At 51.3% G+C, this 22,627-nt stretch overlaps 1 protein-coding gene across 5 annotated transcripts; it reads left to right on the forward strand.

The window, feature by feature from the left end:
- The first annotated feature begins 275 nt into the window (after positions 1–275).
- GRIPAP1 (GRIP1 associated protein 1) lies at positions 276–21,075 on the forward strand. Of its 5 annotated transcripts, none has more exons than XM_030846666.2 (26): positions 276–344; positions 2,405–2,471; positions 2,613–2,674; positions 3,644–3,670; positions 4,563–4,670; positions 7,260–7,410; positions 8,243–8,427; positions 8,623–8,670; positions 9,375–9,406; positions 9,510–9,557; positions 9,697–9,796; positions 11,104–11,181; positions 11,393–11,485; positions 12,219–12,353; positions 12,759–12,854; positions 13,085–13,297; positions 13,429–13,542; positions 14,339–14,416; positions 14,501–14,596; positions 14,725–14,781; positions 14,888–14,987; positions 16,866–16,996; positions 18,129–18,251; positions 18,409–18,502; positions 19,334–19,488; positions 20,528–21,075. In XM_030846666.2, exons 1-26 carry the CDS (start codon positions 303–305, stop codon positions 20,618–20,620), a joined length of 2,526 nt encoding a protein of 841 aa, XP_030702526.1. In that variant the 5' UTR covers positions 276–302; the 3' UTR covers positions 20,621–21,075. The 5 variants fall into 5 exon arrangements, with proteins under 5 accessions (XP_030702526.1, XP_060148075.1, XP_060148077.1 ...); XM_060292096.2 differs by lacking the exon at positions 276–344 and adding an exon at positions 914–1,066 and having other exon boundaries at positions 4,538–4,670; XM_060292095.1 differs by lacking the exon at positions 276–344 and adding an exon at positions 914–1,066.
- The last annotated feature ends 1,552 nt before the right edge of the window (positions 21,076–22,627 follow it).

The following is a 22,627-nucleotide window of genomic DNA, read 5'->3' on the forward strand; positions in this document are numbered from 1 at the left end:
GCAAACGCATCCCTAGCGACGAGTCCACCCATGACACAGGGATGCCATAGTGTCGCATCACAATGAGTAGTCTATGAGAGCTCAAAAGCCAGAACAAATGACCTTGATTCTGGTAAAATATTACATTGCAATTCACCTAACCTGTCAGTTTCCTTCTCTTGTTTTCCAAAATGCTGAACTTCCGGAGTAGACTCCTCCCCCCTCTATTCCTGCCCAGTGGTTTGGTCCGACCTTAATACTACTGACAGGAGGGACAAACTGCGTCTGCGCAGAAAGCTCTTGGGGGGGTGGGGGGGAGGAACATGGCGCAAGCTCTGTCTGAGGAGGAGTTTCAACGGATGCAGGTGCCGCTCGCCGGGGAAAAGACCACCGGGCTAGGCGACGGGAGGGCGGGGAAGAGAAAGATCGTCCCACCGGCTTTGTGCAGGGGTTGGTTGGGATGGACCTTGAGCCTAAGGGGTTGGTCTGGAGAAGGGAAACTGAGGCTCCGAGTGGTGAGACTACTGGATTCCGAGATACAATTGGGTTCTGAGGGGATGGATTCTGTTAGCCTTGTGGGCGGAAGAGAGAGTCCTAGCGTGGGCGATACCTTACTCAGACTTGGAGGGGACGAGACCTTTGGGCCCGTGCGGGGGACACCTTGGGTGGGTGACGGTAATGCTGGGGTTTGAGGGAAGGAGATCCTGAGAGGGGGAAACCATTTTTGCCTGGAGAGGAAGGAAGCGGGTGTTGGGCTGTTTGCTTCGTGGTGGGGGGAGCCCTGGAGAGGGCAATACCATTATCGGTGGGAGGTGGACGTTTTTGTGGGAGATACCACTATGTCAGGGGACTGGGGAAAGACCCCACATGTCATTGTTCCTGGGAGGTGGAGCTCCTGTGCGAGGGGTGGTAGCGGATCCCAAGAGAGGGCAGTACCATTGGATGATTACGGGTGATCCCATTAGATGTGGGGTGAAGAAGGCCCTGAATGGGTAATACGATTAATCCTTGTTGGAGAGAGGACCAGAGGAGGTGAAAGAGTGATACCTTGGACTGCGTGGAGGGGAAATCACCAGTCTGTGGAGAGGTACCCTGACTGAGTTCTGTGACCACTTGATTCTTTTTGGGGGGACTCTGAGATGGATGAAAGGCCAGAGTGGGCCCTTGTTGAGAGAATTCCTTCCTGGGGAAGGCCATTGGATTTTGTGTGGAGACTGAAAGGGGGAAACCCTGCGTAGGGTCCTGTGGGAGGACAGGAGGAACTCCGAGTGAGAGCAGGTAATCCATTCATCCTTGAATGAAGGAAACCAGTTGTCACTATGTGAGGGACCCTGAGGGTGGAAGACTGAGATAATTGGACCAAAAAAGGGGAAGGCCCCTGTAACTTGTGCAGAGTATTTCATGTGAGTAAGAGTAATCCAACTGGCCCACCCAAGGCCTTGTGGGGGAAAAACCCTGAAGGGTATAGCGTCATCCCATTGGATTATGAATGGGGAGATCTTGAGGGGTATAGGGGATCCTTGAATGAGGAAGATTGATTCTGTTGGTCATGAGTGAAGGGAAAACCATTGGGCTCTGATGGATAGACACTGTAAGCGGGTGCCAGGGGTGTTCCAACTGGATCAGGACTGGGGGAGACAGATCACTGGGTCTGGGAGAGGACAGGGGCAGGAAAGATTCTGTAGAGGCCAAGCCCTCTCACCTTTAGCAGACCACCCAGGGATGGAGGCTGGTGCCGTGGGAGAGAGGGAAAGGTCCTGGTGGGGTAAGGGATGGTGGTCTGGGAAGAATTGGCTTCAGCACCTACAGGGCTGGTAGGTAGGGATATGCTGTTTGGAATGGCCCATACTTCACTTTCCCTCAATTCTTGAAAGGGGTCTGGACATATTTTGAGAGCCTTGGGGGTGGGGACCCTGGGAAGCCCCCTTTTACTCAGTGAAATTGGTCATAATACCAGGCTCTCTTCCCTTGGGAAAGAGGGAGGAAGGCAATCCCCTGCCCCCTACTCTGGCCAAGAGGATAGACAACACCTCTGACAGAAGACAGAACAGTGTTTAGCGTGTGACGAGGCCAGTCCAGATGAAGAGGCAGACTTTGTCCTTTGGGCATGGAACACACATGAGCAAGAGACTGACTGGGTCAGCACTCTGTCATGGCCTGAGGGCACAGTTGGATTGGAAGGGGAGAGATGGAGGCAGCAGGGAGACAGGTGAGGCTGACTGTGTTTATATAAGTAGAACTGGAGAAGGTGGGATAGGCTGAGTGGCTGGACTTATTTGGGATGAAGCAGGCACGGGTCTTAGGAGTGACTAAAGAGGCGCATGGAGGGCAGCAGGGTCTGTAGGGCTCAGGGGATTGGTTCTCTCCTCATGAGGGTAGGGGGCACATTCCTGCCAAGTCATTTCCTTCCCTGCTTCTCCCTAAGGCTCAGCTCCTAGAACTCCGGACAAACAACTACCAGCTTTCAGATGAACTACGCAAGAATGGTGTTGGTGAGCCAAGAGGGTCTCACTAGATGGGGGTGGCTTTGGAGGACAGAGGCCAAGGGGAAAAAATCTCAGAGGCCTGGCAGGAGGACCTTTCAGCTCCTTACCGCTGACTGAGGCTGAGACTCCCTGCTTTCCCCACACCAGAACTTACCAGTCTTCGACAGAAGGTCGCCTACCTGGATAAGGAGTTCAACAAAGCTCAGAAGGTACCTCCTTCCACCTACTCACCCACCCATGTGTTCTCTGTAGCCATCTGACTCATTCATCTGTCCAGTGAGCACCTACAGTGAACCAGGCCTAATGTTACATGCTGTCACTAGTCGTTCAAAAATTTCTCATGGAAGTCTCCTTTGTTTGGTAATTTTATCTAGGTCTGCTTAATTTATTAATTAATTTTCATTTACTCTTAATTCATTTTTAATTTCAATTACTCATTCTCATTCACTGATTTCTAACTAAATAATCAAATCTATCAATAAATCTGCCTTGAACCTGCCTCCTGTCCCCCACTCATACTCCTGCCTTGTGCTCCTATTCCCCACCCCTGTCCTGGTAAAGTGAGACTAAACCTACCTCTCAAATCCTTTGAAGATGAGATAGCATATAACCTATCATGGCCCCTCAAGGCATTCAAAGCCCTCCTTTGTCTCTTTCTTCACTGCTCTGTCCCCATGCATAGTACAATGTTATACGCAGTATGTTCTCCATATATATTTGTTAGATGAAGGAACACAGAATGCAGAAAGTCTGGCAGTCAGAAAGCTAGGCTTCTCTTTGGTAGGGTACTGATTTCCCAACCTGGCAATGCCCTCAGCTGCCCAGCAGGGGAACAGCAGTTTCCACGGTGCATAGGAGGGATCCACATAGATGTGTTTGGACAGATGGAACAGTGAAGCCATAATTTCTGAGTCCGGAGATCCAGCCTATGAAGGGTTAAATACTAAGACCCATGAAAAGCCTCAAGAGCTTAGAGGAAAGGATGTAAGCAGGGTGCTCCTCATTCACCCACTCACTCCATCATTCCTGTGGGCTACAAATTGTGGTTAAAGACACCCCCATCCCTCACCCCCTGTTATCATGGTCCCCCCTTGACACTTGCCACAGTACCTCCATACCCTAGTGAGGGAGTCCATCTCTGGTCACCTTATCTCTCTTCTCACCTCCCTCACCTTTAGGCACTGAGCAAGAGCAAGAAAGCTCAGGTAAGGGGACCCCTGGCGGGTAAATGTGTCTGGGAGACTGTCTTAGAGGGGATATTTCTGTATGCTGGGATCTCCTGGTACTGGCCTTTCTTTCTCTGTGTGTGTGCTTGCATCTGTGACTACCTCCCTGCCATGTGTTTTTGTGTCTATCTTTGTTCTCCTGTTTTGTCTCTCACTCTGCACCTCTCTCTGTATGTCTTTCCTTCTCCCTTTCTTTCTCTGTGTCCTCCTCTCTGAGTCTCTCTTTGTCTCCGTCTTTCTGTTCCTCTCGGATTCTTGTTTCTCTCCCCAACCTTCTCTTTTTCTTTCCCCCACCTGTTCCTATCTCTGCCATCGTTTCTCTCTTTCCTTCTTTCCCTTTCTTCCTCTCTCTTGACTCCTTGTTTCTCTCTCCCCTGTTCCTCTCTCCCCGTTCCTCTCTCTCCTGTCCCTTTTTCTCTTCCTGATTCATTTCTTTCCCTGACCCCCTCTCTCTGTTCTCCCTCTGTTGATCTCTCTGTTCCTATCTCTCTGTCGTCCTACCTTTTCTTTTTTTCTCTCTCCCCCATCCCATCCCTCTCTCCTTCCCTATCTAACCCCCTTTCCCCATCTTTCTCTGCTTCCTTTCTTCCCTATTTCTATATACCCCTTTCTTTCCTCCCACTGTCTCCCCTCATCCCTTTCTCCTTCCACATCTTCCCTTCTCTCTACCCCATGTCTCTCCTCCCTCCTTATCTCCTCTTTTATCCCTCCTATGTCTGTCTGTCCCCCTGTATCTCCTGATTTCACCCATCTCATTCTCTGTACCCTATGTTCTCCCCCAATGTCATTTTCTCCCTCTCTCTGTTTCTTTGCCCTACTTCCCCATCCTTTCTACCCCTGTTGGAGACCTGGCCCACATCTGCCACTGCAGGAAGTCGAGGGGCTGCTGAGTGAAAATGAGATGCTGCAGGCAAAGCTGCACAGCCAGGAGGAGGACTTCCGTTTGCAGAACAGCACGCTTATGGCCGAGTTCAGCAAGGTGCTGGTGCCCTGGATAGTTGAGGGGGGTCCAAGGGGTAGGGGCCACCTGGGCTGAAGCCGGAGGGCAGCTGAGGGTGGTTGGACAGAGGCTGGCCCTGGGTCACTGTCCATGGTGCTGAAACAGGGCCTCGATCTCTGCTGGGGGGCAGTGATTTGACAGATGGGACCGCCCACTGTGCTGGGATTAGAAGGCTGCAAGCCATGAGGTCAGCTGGTTCCTGACCAAGTCACTCCTTTCCTTTGAGCTTCAAGTCTCCTTGTGTATATTTTGGGGCTGATGCTGTGGAGCCCCAGGTTGTCGGGAGGTCTTAGGTAAAATTCTTATGCTTAGTATGGGATGGAAAGATGTTCGAGCTGCTTCCCTTTTCTAAGTTTTTCATGTGTTGTAAGGGAAAAAGTCTCACAGCAACAAAAAAGGTATTTCCAAGGCTCTACCTGAGAATGTAGGGCTCAAAACCTTAAAAAAGAAAACAAACCAAAAACACAACCTTTGTGTAGGTACAATACCAGAGGCAATTTAGTAAGTAGTAGTTAAGAGCCAGAGGCCTAGATTAAACTCTTGGCTCTGCCTTTTACTAACTGTAACCTTGAGCAAGTCACTTAAGCTTCCTGTTTCTTGGTTCCCAAATATTTAAAATGGAAAAGATGATAATGACAGTACCTGCCTGGCAGGGCTTTTGTGAGGATTGAATGGGTTAATGTCTATAAACCACTTAGAACAGAGCCTTGCACATAGTATCAGCTATGTAGGTGTTAGCTACCGATAGTATCCTTTTATTAATTCATTTTCCCTCTAAAATATTTCTTGACTATTTAAAAGTTTTATATCCATCCTGTGACCTTGCCCTGCCTCAGCCCTTACCACCTCTATTCCCACAGTCTCCTCGCTGGTCTCCTCACTTCTAGCTTCTTTTACCAGACCAAGCCATAACTGTTGTCCTGACCCGCAGGTCTTACCACATTGCTTCTTTAGACAACACCTCCCAGTGGGTCCTCATCCCCGAAATTTCAGAACCCCTGGTGCTCACATAACAGCTGACCTCATCGCCTCACTTCTCACTGCTTCCTGCCTCTGGCCTCAGTGGTATCATGGTTCTTGCTGGGCGAGGCAGGGACAGTTATTCCTCTATAAACCCAGCTCGTGTTTCTCAGCACCTGTCCTGGACTAGGCACTGAGCCAGGTATAAAACCTCCTTCGCACTACCCCTCCTCCTCCTGGAAGCTAGAAATGCTCACAGGGAGACCTGAGTTCCAGGCCCGCCTCCACCACTTATTTGCCAACATATTTCAGCTCAATTGTTCCTTCTACAAATAGTTATTGAGCCCGCACTATGTGCTCTGTGTTCTGGAAATAGTTGTGAGCAGTACAAAATAGTCCTCCCTCTTGGGTAGCTTCTATTCTGGGGGTGGGATGGGGAAAAAGATGATAACATAGTAAACAAATAATAATAATAGCACTGATAGCTGACAGTTACATAGTGTTTACTGTGTGCCAGGTCCTGTTTGATGTGCTTTACATTATTCACTTATTTAATTCTCACAGCAAACCGATGAGATATCATTACTATCCCTATTCGACAGATGGGGAAAACTGAGCCCCGTAGAGATGAAGTAATTTGTGCCAAGGTGAAATGGCAGAGTAGAAATTCACATCCAAGCAGTCTGGCTTCCGAATCTATGCTTATGACCTACGTTACAAAATAAAATTTAATTGTGAATCACAATTTATGATCCAAACATTTTCAGAGATTTAAAAAACTAAGAACATGTTAGGTAAATTTAATTGCAATTCGTGCTAGGTAAGAAAGAAGCAAACAGAATGCTGTGCTAGAGAGTATTGGAATTTCTGTGTTGGGGGATACTACTTGAAAGGTAACATTTGAGCAGAGCACTGAAGGATGCAAAAAAGTCAGTCATGTGAAGAACTGGATGAAAGGAATAGTGTTCTGGGTAGAAAATATCCCAGGCAATAAAATAAAAATTCTCTGTGGGCCTCAGTCTTCTCATCTGAAAATGGGGACAAAGGATCTTGTCAGGTCTGCCGTGTGAACTGTGTTTTCTTCAGGAGTTGAGCAGGGGGCTGGCTTAGTTTTATTTGTGTTGTACTCCTCTCCACGGGCTCTCCAAGGGCTAATGAGAGGGAGCCATGGGCAGTGCTAACCCTGGAAATGCTCTGAAAGCTGTCTGTGGTGCCTCGGCTCCCAGACGCAGACCCCTCCACAGAAGAAGGCTGGCAGTGGGGCTATCCATGATGCTGACATCTTGGACCAGCAACTTCCAGAGGAGCCTGCGGTCTTGGATTGCAACTGTGAGGTTGAAAGCGGGCAAGCAGAAAATTGTTCTCAGTATTCTCCATCTTCCATGTCTCTGTCACTTAACAGGTGTTTGAGTTTGAGGTTGTTTAACATCTGTGCCTCAGTGTCCTTATCTGTGAAGTGGGGATAATGAGTAATGAGAGCCTCTACATCACAGGGGCATTATGGGAATTAAATGAATTGTAAAGTACATGGGCCAAATGCTATGTATATTTCAGCAAATGTTGTTCTGATTCTTTGCTCTTCTGCTACCTCACTTGTCCCCTGCTCAGCTCTGTAGCCAGATGGAACAGCTGGAGCGGGAGAACCAGCAACTGAAGGATGGGGCTGCCAGGGCAGGGGCTGCCCAAGCCGGGAGCCTTGTGGATGGGGAGCTGCTGAGACTGCAGGCAGAGAACACAGCCTTGCAGAAGAACGTGGCAGGTGCATGGAGACCCTCCTGGGGATGTGGGGACCTTGGGGCTTGAGTAAGGTGTTGTCTTCCCTGGGGGAAGAAAAAGGCTTCAGAATCAGGCTTGGCCCTGCCATGAACCAGTGTATGATTTTGGACAAGGCATTTCACCTCTCTGAGCCAAAGCTTTGTCATTTACGAAGTGCATGTAGTGATGTCTACCACCTGGAAAATTGTAGTAGAGATAAGAGGTGATATATTTCTGAGCTTAGTTCAGCACCTGGTACCTAGCAAATGTTACTGATAAGCAGATTGAACATCAGAAAGGAGGTGTTTGCTAAATGGAGAAAGTGAATGAAGGAGTGTTAGGAAGATTCTGAGCCCAAGTTGTCAGTGGGGTCTGGGATGAAAGCTGAAAGAAAGTTTGATAAAGTGTGGGAGTGAGTGTCCTGATGTGTGGACTTGTGGAGAGCAGCTGGGCTTGTGGGATGGTGGGTGGTAGTTTGGTGCTCAGGAAGGAGACTTCGTAGAATGTGGCTGGGGATTAGAGGTTATAGGAGGATTCAGCTGTAAAGGGAGGATGGTGGGCATCACCTTGGAGGGCTGTGGGTGGGGCTTGGGGATGGGGGTGGGGCTTGGGAAATTATCTTGGGCTGATTTGATGGTAGACAGGATTTCCGTGGTTGGTGGGGCTTAAAAGATTTGTGAGAGGTGGGGGCGAACCTTTGTTTTGTAGGCTTATGGCCACTGAGGCAGGGTTTCTGCTACCTAAGGGGTTGAAGGCCAGTTCTCCTTCTATTTGAGGTGTGTCAGGGGTCTTCTGAGACAACCTCATCCATCATATGTCTCTGTTCTACCCACCAGCCCTGCAGGAGCGCTACGGGAAAGAGGCTGGGAGGTCCCCAGCTGCCAGTGAGGATCAAGGGGATCCCTTGGGGGGCCCAGCTTCCCCTGTCCTGGCCCCCATGCCATTGGCAGAAGTGGAGCTGAAATGGGAAATGGAGAAGGAGGAAAAGAGACTGCTCTGGGAGCAACTGCAAGGCTTGGAGGTGAATCTGGGTCTGTTGGGGCTGGGGTGCCAGGAGGCAGGCAGATGCCCTAGCTCTGCCTGTGGTCCCACGGAGATATCTGTGACATCACCATCTTGTGGGCTGATGGATTAGGAAGGCAGGAGGGCAGGGAAAGGCACAGGCCTTACCTCCCTGCTTGCTGATAACAACTCCCTCCCTCATCCTTCCCAGCAGACCTTGAAGCAGGCTGAAACATCCAGGCTGCAGGAAGAACTTGCTAAGGTGGGGCTGCCGAGCTTTCCCTGGACTTTGCCCCACCCACTCCCCACCTGCCATGCTTCCCCTGGTAGGGTAGAGGGGCAGAGTATCTCTTCAAAGCCTCAGTTTTGTCATCTGTGAAATGGAGAGACTCTCATTTATGTCTCAGATTTGCTTTCAATATGAAATGGGCTAATGTGGTCCTTCTACGTCTTGTGCATGGCAGGCCCCATCCCATCCTTCTGGGTCCTCCGATCTCTGCTTTTTCATTCATCTATCCATCCATCCATCCGTCCATCCATCCAAGCATTTATAGACTGCTGGCTCTTATCTTAGGAACTTGAGACCCAGTGGTGAGGCAGCCAATCATGATCCTGTTTTCCAGGCCTCCCAGCCTAGCTATTCTATGACATGGCCATCGGTTGATAGGTCGGAGGCATAAATGTTGGGCTTTGGAGCCTAAGGAGCTGGGTAGAGGTCATGTTTTTGCTGCCGACCAGCTGCGCAACCAAATTATTTAACCCTTCTGAGGCTCAGTTTCCCATTTGTAAAGCCAGTGGTGCTCACTTCTCAGGACTGTTTTGAGGATTCCATGAGGTAACAAAAGTAAATTCCAGTTTCTATAAAGGACTTAGTAGGAAGTGTCTGTAAACATGAAGTAAATTTTTGTCTTTATTAATATTATTCTCATTCTTATCACTTGTCTGTACCCTCCTCCCCCACTCCAGCTTGCCGAGAAACTGAAAAAGAAACAAGAAAGGTAAATTTCTTTCTTCCAGAGCTGGGGGGAAGGGGTTTGCGGGGACTAAGGAGGGGATTGACTTGTGGAATGGACCCATATATGTCTGTCTTTCTGTGCCCAGTTTTTGCCGTCTGCAGACAGAAAAGGAGACGCTATTCAATGACAGCCGGTAACTACCAGGGTTGGGGATATTGGTGGACAATGGGGCAGTGCCCAGCAGGATTAACCGAAGATCACAGGGGCAGAGCTGGGAGACTGGGCCTCAGTCTGTGGTCACTGTGCCCCTCCCTCCCACCAATCACCCCCAGGAACAAGATTGAGGAGTTACAACAGCGGAAGGAAGCTGATCTCAAAGCCCAGTTGGCTCGAACTCAGAAGCTGCAGCAGGAACTTGAGGCTGCCAATCAGGTAAGGGGTTGGGTTCTGAGATCACTGGGATAGGGACAGGGCTGGGAGTCCGGGGAGCTCTGAGGTCTACGGAGGCTAGTTGGGGAGTCTGATATTTCCTGTGTTGGAAATATAGGGACTGGATGGGTCCTGGGCCCCCTAGGAGCTAGGAAAATGGGAACTAGGAAACCCCGAGAGCCCTAGGAGTTGGGCTAGGAATCTGCATGAATTAAAGATCTCAGCGGGGCTGAGGACTAGGCGCCTATGTGCGACAGGTTTGGATGAATCTGAAACTCCAGGGGATTAGAGACAGGAATCTGGAGAAATCTGTGGTCACTGGATTGGGACCAGGAGTTTGGAGTGAGTCTGAACTCCCTGGAGGTTGGTTAACTTTGAGACCTATGGGGGCTGTGTGGATATAAGACTTTCAAGGGTAAGACAGTTGGGCCTGGAGTCTGAGTGCGTTTGAGACCCTCAGAGCTTGGGGGCTGGTTTGGGTCTTAAGACACCTAGGAAGTTGGATCATGTGAGTTGGTGGTCCCTGGGGGCTGTGAATAAAAAACTGGTGAGTCTGAGACATCGAGCGACTGGAGCAAAAGTCTAGGTAGGTCTGAGGCTCCTAAGGGTTGGCGGCTGGGTGACTTTAAAGCCTCCAGCCTTCCCCTTAGAGTGAGTGAGTCTCAGGTCCCTTGGATTGGGGGCTATGATGGCTTGTGGGTCTAACTAAAGCCCCTAGGAGCTGGGGACAGAAGTCTGGGTAAAGCCGGGTGTGAAGATCCCCAGAGACTGGGGACAGGAGTGGCAGGTGTGGTATCAGTCTGAGACCTCACCAGGAGCTGGAAACTACACACTTGTACCAGTTTGAAATCTATAGGAGCTGGGGTGGTGAGTTTGGGTGGGTCTGAGACTCTTGGGAACTAGAGACATGGGGGTTGCCTGTGTCTAAAACCCCTGGGGGTTGGGGTCAGGAATCTGGGTGAAGCTGTAGTCCCTGGGGGTTGAGTGTGTCTGAGAATCCTGGGGCCTCTGAGCTGGAATCTGGCTGAATGTGAGACCATCTTATGGATGGGGGCTGAGTGAATTTGAAATCCCCAGGAGCCTAGGTGGTTTCTGAGGTGCTTAGAACTGGGATACAGGGGTGTGTGAGGCCCCTGGGGATGATGACCAAGAGTCTGGGTGAGCCTGAGATCTCTGATGGCTGGTAGTCCAAGGCCCTCAAGTACTTAGGCAGCATGCTGCCAGGTGGTCAGAGAGGGAGTCTGTGTGGTCATATGTACCCCAGGGGAGGCTGAGGTCTGGAATGGGCTCCCCTGACGTGGTCCCCACAGAGCTTGGCAGAGCTGAGAGATCAGCGGCAGGGGGAGCTCCTGGAGCATGCGGCAGCTCTGCGAGCCCTACAAGATCAGGTACATTGTACTGAGCGGGCTCAGGGAGGTGGGGGTGAGGGTGGGGTCAGCCTCAGTGGGTATTGTACAGGCAGGCAAGGCCCCAGGGTCCTGCTTCCCCTGGTCGTCGTTCTCGTGGGTGTGTGTATGTGTGTCCTTTCTTTCTTGGCTGCGGGTAGGTCCTGTCCTCCTGTTCTGGACCCACTCTCACTCGTTGTGGGGGTGGGGCCAGGTGTCCATCCAGAGTGCAGATGCGCAGGAACAAGTGGAAGGACTTTTGGCTGAGAACAATGCCTTGAGGACTAGCCTGGCTGCCCTGGAGCAGGTACAGGACACGTGGGAGCCTGCGCCGATCCCTCCGCAGCTCCCCATCTCCCTCTGCTTTTGATCCACATTGGGGCAACGTCGTCTGGACCTCATGCTGTTCTCCTGCCTCTGTTTCTGTTTCATTCTCAGCTTCTCCTTTCTGTTGGCTTCCACCCCTCTTCTCTCTGGACATCCATCCCTGCTTTTTTTTGCATTCTAGTTTCTCTCCAGTAAACTGCAAGAAGTGTACTAATCTTAAGTGTACACTCAGTGAATTATCCCTGTCTGTATATTTATCTGTCTCCATGTAGCCACCACCCAGATGAAGATATAGAGCATTTTCAGCACCCCAGAAGGTCCCTTTTACCCCTTCTCAATCAATGCTTCCCCAGAAGTAACCACTCCTCTGACCTTTAGCAACATAGATTAGTTTTGCTTGCTTTTCAACTTCATGTAAATGGAATCAGACACCCAATCTATGTCTGGCTTCTTTCCTGAAGCGTTATATCTGTGAGGTTTATCCATATGTAGCACTGATCTGTTCTACTTTCTCTGTGTACTATTTCATTGTATGAATATACCACACTTACCAATCCCCTGTTGATCTCTTTCTCTCACTGCTTTTCTCTTTGAAATACTCTCTCTCTACTCCTGGCTCTCCTTCCACCTCTCTCCCTGTCTCCCTGGAACACCCCGTGACTGGCCCCTGGGGCCCCTTTCACTCCACTTTCCATCACCACCACTCTCTCCAGATCCAAACAGCAAAGACCCAAGAACTGAATACGCTCCGGGAACAGACTGCTGGGCTGACAGCTGAGTTGCAGCAGCGGCAGACTGAGTATGAGGACCTCATGGGACAGAAAGATGACCTCAACTCCCAGCTCCAGGTGACGCCTCTGGCTTTGACCTGTCTCCTCCTAGTTCCCTAGTTCTGGCTCAGTGGAGTTTCCCATGAGGTGCTGTGGGAAGACCATGGAGTCAGGTGGACCTGGGTTCCAGTGTGACTCCCGAACTTATTAGCACCTGTGTGTCCTAGACCAAGTCATTTCACTTGAGACTGAGCCTCTTCAGTTAGTTAGGATAGCCATTCAGATTCCACAATAGAAACCGGAATAATAGCAGGAGAATGAATGCTGGGGAGCAGCTAGCAGCCTCTGCCATGTTTCTCATCTAGAAATAGAACATCACCCACTTTACCAGGGTTAAGGGAGATGTTCTACCAGAAATGTCCTGGGTGCGCAGCACCTCCTGGGGGCTGTTTATCAAACTCACCCTTTTTGTCCCCACATTAGGAGTCATTGCGAGCCAATAGTCGGCTGCTGGAACAACTTCAGGAGCTCGGGCAGGAGAAGGAGCAATTGACCCAGGAACTACAGGAAGCTCGTAAGGTGGGCAACACCACAGGGGGAGGCCCAGTCTGCAGGGGGCCAGGTGATGTGGGCAAGCCCACGGGAATGGGAGGGCACAGAAAGTGACCAGTTCCATGAGGACGGGTGAGTGACTTAGCCGTTCAGTCGGGATGGGGAGGAGGTGGACTTCGGCTTGTTCCTTGGGCCTTGTTTGGTGTCGGGGGAGGAGGTTGACTGACCTCCTCCTGCCCCCCTCTCCTGGGTGCCAGAGTGCTGAGAAGCGGAAGGCCATGCTGGATGAGCTAGCCATGGAGACGCTGCAGGAGAAGTCCCAGCACAAGGAGGAGCTGGGAGCAGTCCGACTACGGCACGAGAAGGAAGTGCTGGGGGTGCGCGCCCGCTACGAGCGTGAGCTCCGTGAGCTACATGAAGACAAGAAGCGGCAGGAGGAGGAGCTGCGCGGGCAGATCCGCGAGGAGAAGGTGGGTGGGCAGATGATAATGCCTCTCTGCGTCTAAAACCTGGGGAGCGTAGCCTTGCTGATGGGCCAGGGGATGGCGTGAGTGAGGCGCCCGCTCCTCCACCTGGCCCTTGCTGCTCTGCCCTCTTGCAGGCCCGAACGCGGGAGCTGGAGACTCTCCAGCAGACAGTGGAAGAACTTCAAGCTCAGGTACACTCCATGGATGGAGCCAAGGGCTGGTTTGAACGGCGCTTGAAGGAGGCTGAGGTGAGTTGGTGCAGAGGCTGGTTGGGGGGTATGCATGTCAAAGCAGGGGACTGGAAGTGGTCAGGCCCTGGAACTTTCTGAGGCTCTGGACTTGGGCATCCCCACAGCGCCCCCTGTCTCAACAGCAGCCCTCTGGAGGGGATCAGGCCATGGCCATCAATCAGTAGGGCAGAATGTCAGATGTGCAAATTTGAAAAGGCACCTCTTCCTTCTGAAATTGTACTTCTGTCGGAAGATTATTATAATATAATAATTCTAATTTTGATGCAACCAGAACTTTTACTACCATTTTCTGGAAAACTCATGGTAATACATAAGAGGCAGTGTCACGTAGCAGTGAAGAGCACACATGCTGGAGCCAGTTGTTTGCCTGGGTTTGAATCCTGTCTGGGCTGCTTTCTAGCCCAGACAGGGCAAGTAAATAACTTGCCTTGGGCAAGTTATTTACTTCTCTGTGGCCCGTTTTCGACATCTGTAAAAAAAGGGATAACAATAATACCGGCTGTCTAGGTGTTACGGGAGGGTTATATAAACTGAGTTAATATATATAAAATCCCTACAACATTCCTGGTGTGCAGTAAGCGCTACGTTATGTTTTATTAAGTAAAGTAAGATGTAAATGCAGATGTTGGGCTTCGATGTGAATGGCGCAGCCCTCAACGTGACACTCTGTTTCTTCTCTGCATACGCAGGGGCCCTGCTGCAATCCTTCACACCGCTCACTGGGTGTGATGTCCTCTGGGGGGTGTGACGTCCTCTGGGGGGGCCGTGGCCAGACCTGGGACTTGTCTTGTAGGAATCTCTGCAGCAGCAGCAGCAGGAACAAGAGGAAGCCCTCAAGCAGTGTCGGGAGCAGCACGCCGGCGAGCTGAAGGTGCCCATTGCATGATGGCATTCCTCTCTGGTGGGAGGACTGAGGTTTCCCAAGCTGCAGCCTGAGCTGCCCTCTGCTTTGCAGAGCAAGGAAGAGGAGCTGCAGGGTGTGCGGGATCAGCTCCAACAGGCCCAGGAGGAGCGGGACTGCCACCTGAAGACCATCAGCAGCCTGAAGCAGGTCACCCACTGGTCCCTCCTAGTCCCTCGACACATCCTGGGCCTCAGCATGCAGTAATGGGGCAGGGAGGGAGCACGCTGCATGCAGCCATTCTGGCACTCACCAGCTGTGCTTTCTCTATCCCACAGGAGGTGAAGGACACGGTGGATGGGCAGCGAATCCTGGAGAAGAAGGGCAGTGCTGCGGTACGATGGGGAAAGGTGTCCAAGCATGGCCCACTCCTGCCCTGCGGCCACCCCCACCTGTGGGCCCACCGGGCCTCAGCCCCTATCTTTCCCCCGTTCCCCACAGCTCAAGGACCTCAAACGGCAGCTGCACCTGGAGCGGAAACGGGCGGATAAACTGCAGGAGCGGTTGCAGGACATCCTCACCAATAGCAAGAGCCGCTCAGGTGAGGGGCCCGGATGGCAGGGGAGGCTGAAGTGTGGGGAGGCAGAGCTTGGGTCTGAAGGCTGGGGCTGCTTCCTATACTTCACTCTGCAGGGCTCTGCTGTGTCTTCTGTCCCTCTTGCACTCTGTCTGTCTTTTACCCTTTCTCTGCATCTGTCCCACCTCTGTTTCTTTCTTTTTAATATATTTATTTATTTATTTATTTTTGGCTGTGTTGGGTCTTCATTGCTGCACGTGGGCTTTCTCTAGTTGTGGCGAGCGGCGGCTACTCTTTGTTGCGGTCCACGGGCTTCTCATTGCAGTGGCTTCTCTTGTAGCGGAGCACGGGCTCTAGGCACGCAGGCTTCAGTAGTTTTGGCACGTGGGCTCAGTAGTTGTGGTGCATGGGCTTAGTTGCCCCGCGGCCTGTGGGATCTTCCAGGACCAGGGCTCGAACTCGTGTCCCCTGCATTGGCAGGCGGATTCTTAACCACTGCGCCGCCAGGGAAGTCCCTCCTTCCTCTATCTCTCTCTGTGTTATCTCTCTGTGTGTGTCTCTCTCCCCTTTCTGCTGTGTCTCTTCTCTGTTTCTGTCTCTCTCTGCCTCCTCATGTCATCTCTGTATCTGCCTTCCTCTCCTGGCTTTCTCTTTCTAGTTCTTTCCTTTTCTCCTCCTGCCTTTTTCTTCTCCCTGTTCCTTTATCTCTGTCTCTCTTCTCTCTCATCTGTGTCTCTGTTTGTCTCCCCACTATCCCTCATACACTCCCACACCTCACCCAGAGTCTCTAAGTCTCTTGTATCCATTCTCTCATTCTATAAATATGGACTGAGCCCTCTCGCTCACATCCAGGGTCCCTGGTAGGAGGCCCGCCCAAGTCTCAGTCCCCTAGGAGCTCCCTGTTGAGCTAGGGAGACAGACTTACAATCAGGCAGCAACACTACCGTGTGATCATTATGCAGCTAAAATCCATGTTATTTTTGCCACTTAAGGCAGAAGACACAACAGAAAAATTTGCATTGCCTTGGACTTTTTTTTAGAAAGAAATGGCCTTTAAATATGTTTAAATAAATAAGATGCAGTGATGGCTCTGGTGCATCTCCCATATCACAAACGAGAGAAAACGTGCTCCCTGTCTTTCCACAGCCATCCTGCTCTTGCTGGAGATCCTTGGCTTGTGGTGTCAGCCCCCCTCCCTGACACCCAGAAGCAGCTGCAAGAACAGAGACACAAGCTTAGTGGCTGTGTTTCAAGTGACATGGCAAAAACGGGTGTATCTCTTACCAAATCAATGTCTCGCTGAGGCACTCAGTCTCCTGAAGTTACCTCTCTTTATAAGGGAGGACTTTTATTTCTGTTCTGTTACAGATTGGTGTACAGATCAACAAACAGATTCAAATTGTGTGCCATACATTCTATCCGTTCATTAGGTGAAATTCAGATTTAGGTGCATGGCTACGAGTCTGCCGCCATCTTTTCTCTCTGTCTCTGCTCTGACTAGTGTCCTTAGCCAGGGTCTCTGTTTGCCTCTATCATCAGCTCTGACTTGCTGTCTCTCTGGGGTCTTCTCTCTGCACATAGGGGTGCCCCTCTGCCCTCTTCAGCTGTCTTTACCCTGAGTCTGAGTGCATTCACCACTTTATGCCCATGTGTGTCCACATCACCATCTTTCTCCCCATCTTCACCTTTGTTTCACTTCTGGTGTGTGTTTGCCTAGAGAGGCAACTCCTTTTTCGGTTTCTGCCTTTCCCTACCCTACTGTCGGCTTCCACTGTTACCCATGCCTGAGTGTCTCTTTGCCTCTCTCCACCTCTGTCAAATCTATTTCTGCCTCTTCTTGCCAGTCGGTGCCCTGGGACCCTGGGGGATTGGGGCTCAGATTTCTCTTCCCTCTCTGCCCAGGGCTCGAGGAGCTGGTTCTATCAGAGATGAATTCACCAAGCCGGACCCAGACTGGGGACAGCAGTAGCATCTCCTCCTTCAGCTACCGCGAGATCTTGCGGGAGAAGGAGAGCTCGACTGTTCCAGCCAGGGTAAGGGGCAGGGAAGAACCTACAGCCCCAGCTTCTACCCAAATTCTGGGCCCTCCTTTTTCCCTCCCCTGCGGCCATCTTCTACTCTGGGCCCAGCACACACATTTTCTTGTCAACTTTTCCTCAAGCTCACCAACTTGGATTCAGATTGCTAAATGGGGGATGGACAAATTATTCTCTCTGACCCTCTGTTTCATCATCTTTGGGCTAATTCCACCTTTCCTGGTGCTATAAAATATGTGGCTCATAGTAGGTGCATTATCCATGTGGGAGATCCTTTTTTCCAACTCATAATTATCACTTATTATTATTGTTGTCTGTGTCAGCTTCCTTGCCAGACACTTTTATTTGGAAATAACCTTTTTATCATTCTGTAAGTAGTATGTATACATTGTAGAAAAGTTTAAAAAACACAAGCAAAGATTTTTTTAAAAAATCCAAAGAAATCACATCTTCACCATACAGAGATCACCACTATAAATCCTTAGTTCATACCGTTCTAGACCTCTCTCTCTCTTTTTTTTAAACCTAAATAAGACTACAAGTAACCTGTTGATCTCTACCCTCCCAATTTGGTAAATTTTCATCTTTTTGAATACTTTGACCTTAGTCAGATTTCTCTAGTTGGTCCCAAAATGTGCTTTATTGCTGGTTTTATGGAAACCAGCATTCAATTTCAGAGCACATTTGCTGCATCTGGTTGCTTTATGTGCCTTAAGTCTCTTGAATCTAGTGTGATCCATTTTTTTCATGACATCAACCTGTAGAAGAGACCAGCCCAGTTGACCTGAAGAAAATGTCCCACCTTTGGGATTTTCCTGCTGGCTTCCTAGTGGTATCATTCAGCTCATTTCTCTCTCCCCTAGTTTTCCTGTCAACTGGAAGTGAGAGCTCATTTGTTACAGGCTCTCTCTTCATGGTCTCAATAAGGCTATGGTGTGGTGGTTCCTGTCTCCCCCTTTAAAAGGCAAAGGGGGATCCAGAGTCTCTGAGGGTGCCGAGGCTTGTCTGCAGTTTGTCTGCAGCCCCAGTTGCAAAGCCCACCCTGGCTTGGTTCTCCTTCTCAGCCCCTGATCCTATCTGGGGTGTCGGCACTGAGCCTGGGCTGGCCTCTCTGCCTTCTTCCCCGCAGTCCTTATCCAGCAGCCCTCAGGCCCAGCCCCCGCGGCCAGCAGAGCTGTCAGATGAGGAAGTGGCTGAGCTCTTTCAGCGCCTGGCAGAGACGCAGCAGGAGAAGTGGATGCTGGAGGAGAAGGTGCTGTCTGCCTGCTCGTCCCCTCTTGGCCTGCCCTTGGGGAGGAGGCCGGGGTGGCAGGAGTGGGGGGTGGGGGTGGGGCAATATCTGGCCAGGCCCCTCCTCATGGGTGAACATGCACAGTTGAGGGCCTGAGGTGGGCTGGGCCACTCTGCAGGTGAAGCACCTGGAGGTGAGCAGTGCGTCCATGGCAGAGGACCTCTGCCGGAAGAGCGCCATCATCGAGACCTATGTCATGGACAGCCGGATTGGTCAGTGCCCCTCCCCAGCCCTCACCCCTCGTCCAGCCCCTCACCTACCCCCTCCTTCCCCAGTGTCCAGAGCTGCGGCTTCTCTCCTCTCCTTACGGAACTCACCAAAGTTACTGCCGAGACCACAGGTGCTAGAGGGAAGAGCCAGGCAGGCCAGGACCTGTGTGTCTTGCTCTGTATTCCATCTCTTGTCTTGGCTCCTCCCTCCTGTCTGAGTCTCTGTTGTCTCTCCACTCTCCTTTCTCTAGTGTCTCTTCGTCATTCCCATTGTCCTTTCTCCTCCCTGTGTCTCTTCCTCTGCTTTCTCTCCCTTCTCTTCTTTCTGCCCCATCCCCCCTTCATCTTGTCTCACTGTTCCTACTGCCTGTCTAAATGGTTCCACCTCTGGAAATTTTCATTCTCTGGATGCATATCCCTTTTAGGGTCCTTCTCTCCGCTCTTCCTCCCCTTTCCTCCTTTCTCCTCTTCCTTCCTCCATCCCTCATTTTTACTTCTTTTGTTCCCTTCTTTCAGATCTTCTCCTCTTCCTGTTTTTTCCTCATTAATCAGAATAATACCAGTTGACGCTTGCTGAGAGCTGACTGTGTGCTCTGTGCTTTGCATACAGATATGTGTTTTTCCAGCTCCATGAGTTAGTTCCTAACCCCATTTCTCAGGGCCGCACAGCTAGTAAGTGAAGCCAGGTCTCACATGGCAAAGCCTCTGCTTCCTCCATTAGATGGCTTCTCCCCCCATTTTTCTCCCCCACTCTCTGTTTCCCTCTTTCCTGCTCTGTCTCTGTCTCTCCTTCGGCTCGACCGAGGGGGTGATTCTCAGCCTGGGCCCTTGCAGATGTGTCTGTGGCAGCAGGCCACACAGACCGTAGTGGGCTGGGCAGCGTCCTGAGAGACCTAGTGAAGCCAGGCGACGAGAACCTTCGGGAGATGAACAAGAAGTTACAGAACATGCTGGAGGAACAGCTCACCAAGAATATGCACTTGCACAAGGCAAGTGTGGCCTACCAGTCTACCCCTTTGTCTCTCCAGCCACATAGCCCCTGGGTCATCTGTTAGTCCCCTCTCCACACACCCCATTCACCAAGCACTCCTTCCCCCTCATCTTCCCATCCTCCAGTCAACCTACTCACTATCAGTTTAGTCTTTCACTCTTCCCTCTGTCCTTGCACCCACCCACTCATCCATTCATACACACATTCAGCCACTCTCCCATCAACCCATCTACTATTTGTCCATCTGCCCTGCTACCCGTCTAATCATCTGCCCATGGCTTTGCACCCATCTCCTTTTTTTTTTTTTTTTTAAATATTTGGCTGCACCGGGTCTTTGCGGCACGTGGGATCTTTAGTTGCAGCATGCGGGCTCTAGTTCCCTGACCAGGGATTGAACCCGGGCCCCATGCATTGGGAGCGTGGAGTCTTAACCACTGGACCACCAGGGAAGTCCCCTGCACCCATTTCCTGATGTATCACTCTCTCTTACCTACTCATCAATCACCCCTTGTCTTACCTTTTACCCACCCACCCAGCGACCTGCTTGCCTACCTGTTGTCCTCCATCTGTCCTCTGAACAGTTCATTTTTCCACCTATTTGCCTACCATGGATCTCCCATGCATCCATCCACGTGTCCACTCACCCATCCTGCCACCCAAGTATTTCCCCATCTCTGGGGGAAGTCAGAAAGGATGCAAGTCCGGCCCCTGCCTCTGAGAAGCAAGCTCACCATTTAGAGACAAGAAGGTGACAGGGGTAGGGGTCATGTCCTCCAGCCTCACCACACAGAGCAGATGATCCACTCCCATGTCCATATCCCTAGCTCCAGGCACTCCTCACCCCCTCACACACACCACACACACCTTTTCCGAGCCCAGCCCACTGCTGGGAGCTCTGGGAGCTGCTCCAAATACCTTCCTGTCTCAGGCGAGACATAGCTGGGCATTGATGGGATGAGAAGGATGACACCCAGGCTTGATGAGGGTGCCATCGCCTGCCACCTTCTCTGACTCCTGATGGCTCATTTGTTTCTTAGGACATGGAAGTTCTGTCCCAGGAAATTGTGCGGCTCAGCAAGGAGTGCGTGGGGTCCCCCGACCCAGACCTAGAGCCGGGAGAAGCCAGCTAAAGACCTGCAGGCTGCACCCACTCCCTCCCTTCCCCACCCGCCATTCCCTTGGGCTGTGGTGGGAAAATGGGGGCCAGCGCCAAAATCAGATAGGTTGGGAGACTGGACATTAAAGGGGTTGGAGGCCTGGTGGCTGGCGTTAGTGACCCTGTCTTAGGGCCGAGGCCCCTGGGGAGTGGGGAATCCTGAGGGGAGGGGCAGGGATTCTCCTCCTTCTTGGCCCTGGCTCCCAGGGGCCTTTGCCTTCATCTCTGCATGAGCTCTCCCTCCCAGAGACCAACTCTTTTTTAATTTTATTTTATTTTTTAATTTATGTCTGGAAGCCTGGCTACTCTGCATTTGGGATTGGGGATGCTGGGTGGGGCACGGTCCATGTTCAGCGTTCTAGCAACATGTGTGTGTGTGTGTAAAAGCTGTGCAGCCAAAATACCATCTGGCCAGACTGGCCCACCCACTGACTGTCTGCTCTGATTCTTTCCAACCATGAGGGATGTGCTGGGGGTGGGGAGGTTATACCATTGGAACTGGAAGGGTGGTCTCTGGCTGCAACTTTACTCTCCTTCCCCCACCCTCACCCAGCCTGTCTCCAGTCACTGTTGACCAGCCTCTCAAACTGAATGGAGCAGAAATATCTGCAGATATGTATGTGGGTGAATGTGTATGGGATGTGGGTGTGGATGAGTAGATGGATGGGAGGATGGATAAGTGGTTGGATGGACTGATTGATAAATAAGTAGAAGGTTGCATGGATTGGTGATGGATAGGTTGGGAAATAAATGGATGGATAGGTGACTGGATGAATAAATGGACAAATGGATTGCTAGGTGGATAGGTAGAGGATGGATAGGTGGGGGTATAAATGGATAGATGGATGGCTAGGGGAATGTGTGGATGGATGAGTGGGCAGATAGATGGATGAGCTAATGGGAAGAGTAAAGAGTAGGTGAATAAATGATAGAGCAATGGATAGATGGACAGATAGTTGGGTGGTGGGGGATCCATATGGGTAGGGGTAGATGGGGTGAATATACAAATGGATGAGTGAATAGGTAGGTGGATTAATGACTAAATGGATAGATGGGTGGCTAGAGGGAAGGACAGAGTAATTGGCTGTGTGAGGGGGAGAATGGATGGATAAGTGGGTGGTGGGTGGGAGGAGGGATGGACAAATGGACAAATCAGGAGTGTGATGAGCAAATGGAGGATTACATGGATGGATAAGTCCATTGAAAGGCAAAAATTGGCCCTGCATTACTGCTCCCCCATCACCACACACCTTTAATTGTTAAAGGTAAGGTGTCCTCTGTGTGCCATGCCCCTTTCACATCACTCCATTTATTGCTCCCAAAGACACTATCAAGCTGGGGTAACTCTCCATCCGACAAAGAGAAAAACAATGCAAGTCACTTGCTCAAGGACATAAGTCAGTGGCACAGCTGGGGCTTGAACCCACCCATGCCTGAGACACTTGGTACCCAGTGCTCTTGCTACCCAGGAGCAGAGCCCTCTAGCGGAGGAGGCATGATTTGAGGCTCCTGGATGTGGACAGATGATGGAGACTGCACCTCAGAGTGGGGCCTGCCTGGGGGAGAACCTGCTATGGAGGTGGGACCTGGCTTGTCCCCATCTGTACTCCCCTTACCGCCCCCCCCCACGACGTTTCACATCCGCAAACAGGACAGTGCTCCAGTCCCACGGCAGCAATCTTGGTTAGAGCAGGACTCTAACCCCTCCAGCACCACTGGGGAGCAGCTTTGGGGGCCTGGCCTCTAGAAAAACACCCCCCCACCAGTTTTCCCCCACCCCCCCTTCTTCAGCCTAGGGGGCAGGGAGGGGACACAGCGCTGCATCATTCCCCGTGGCACTCCCCGCTCTGGGGCCATTAACAGACGCCTCCCCATCGATCGGATCTGCTAAGTGCTGCTGATTCAGACGGGTGGGGGTGGGGGCCCCTGGGGGCAGAGGGGGTAGGATCTGGGCAGGAAGGGGGGGAGTCCAGGAAGGAGG

The sequence above is a fragment of the Globicephala melas genome, chromosome X (assembly GCF_963455315.2).
Source record: "Globicephala melas chromosome X, mGloMel1.2, whole genome shotgun sequence".
Taxonomy (NCBI): domain Eukaryota; kingdom Metazoa; phylum Chordata; class Mammalia; order Artiodactyla; family Delphinidae; genus Globicephala; species Globicephala melas.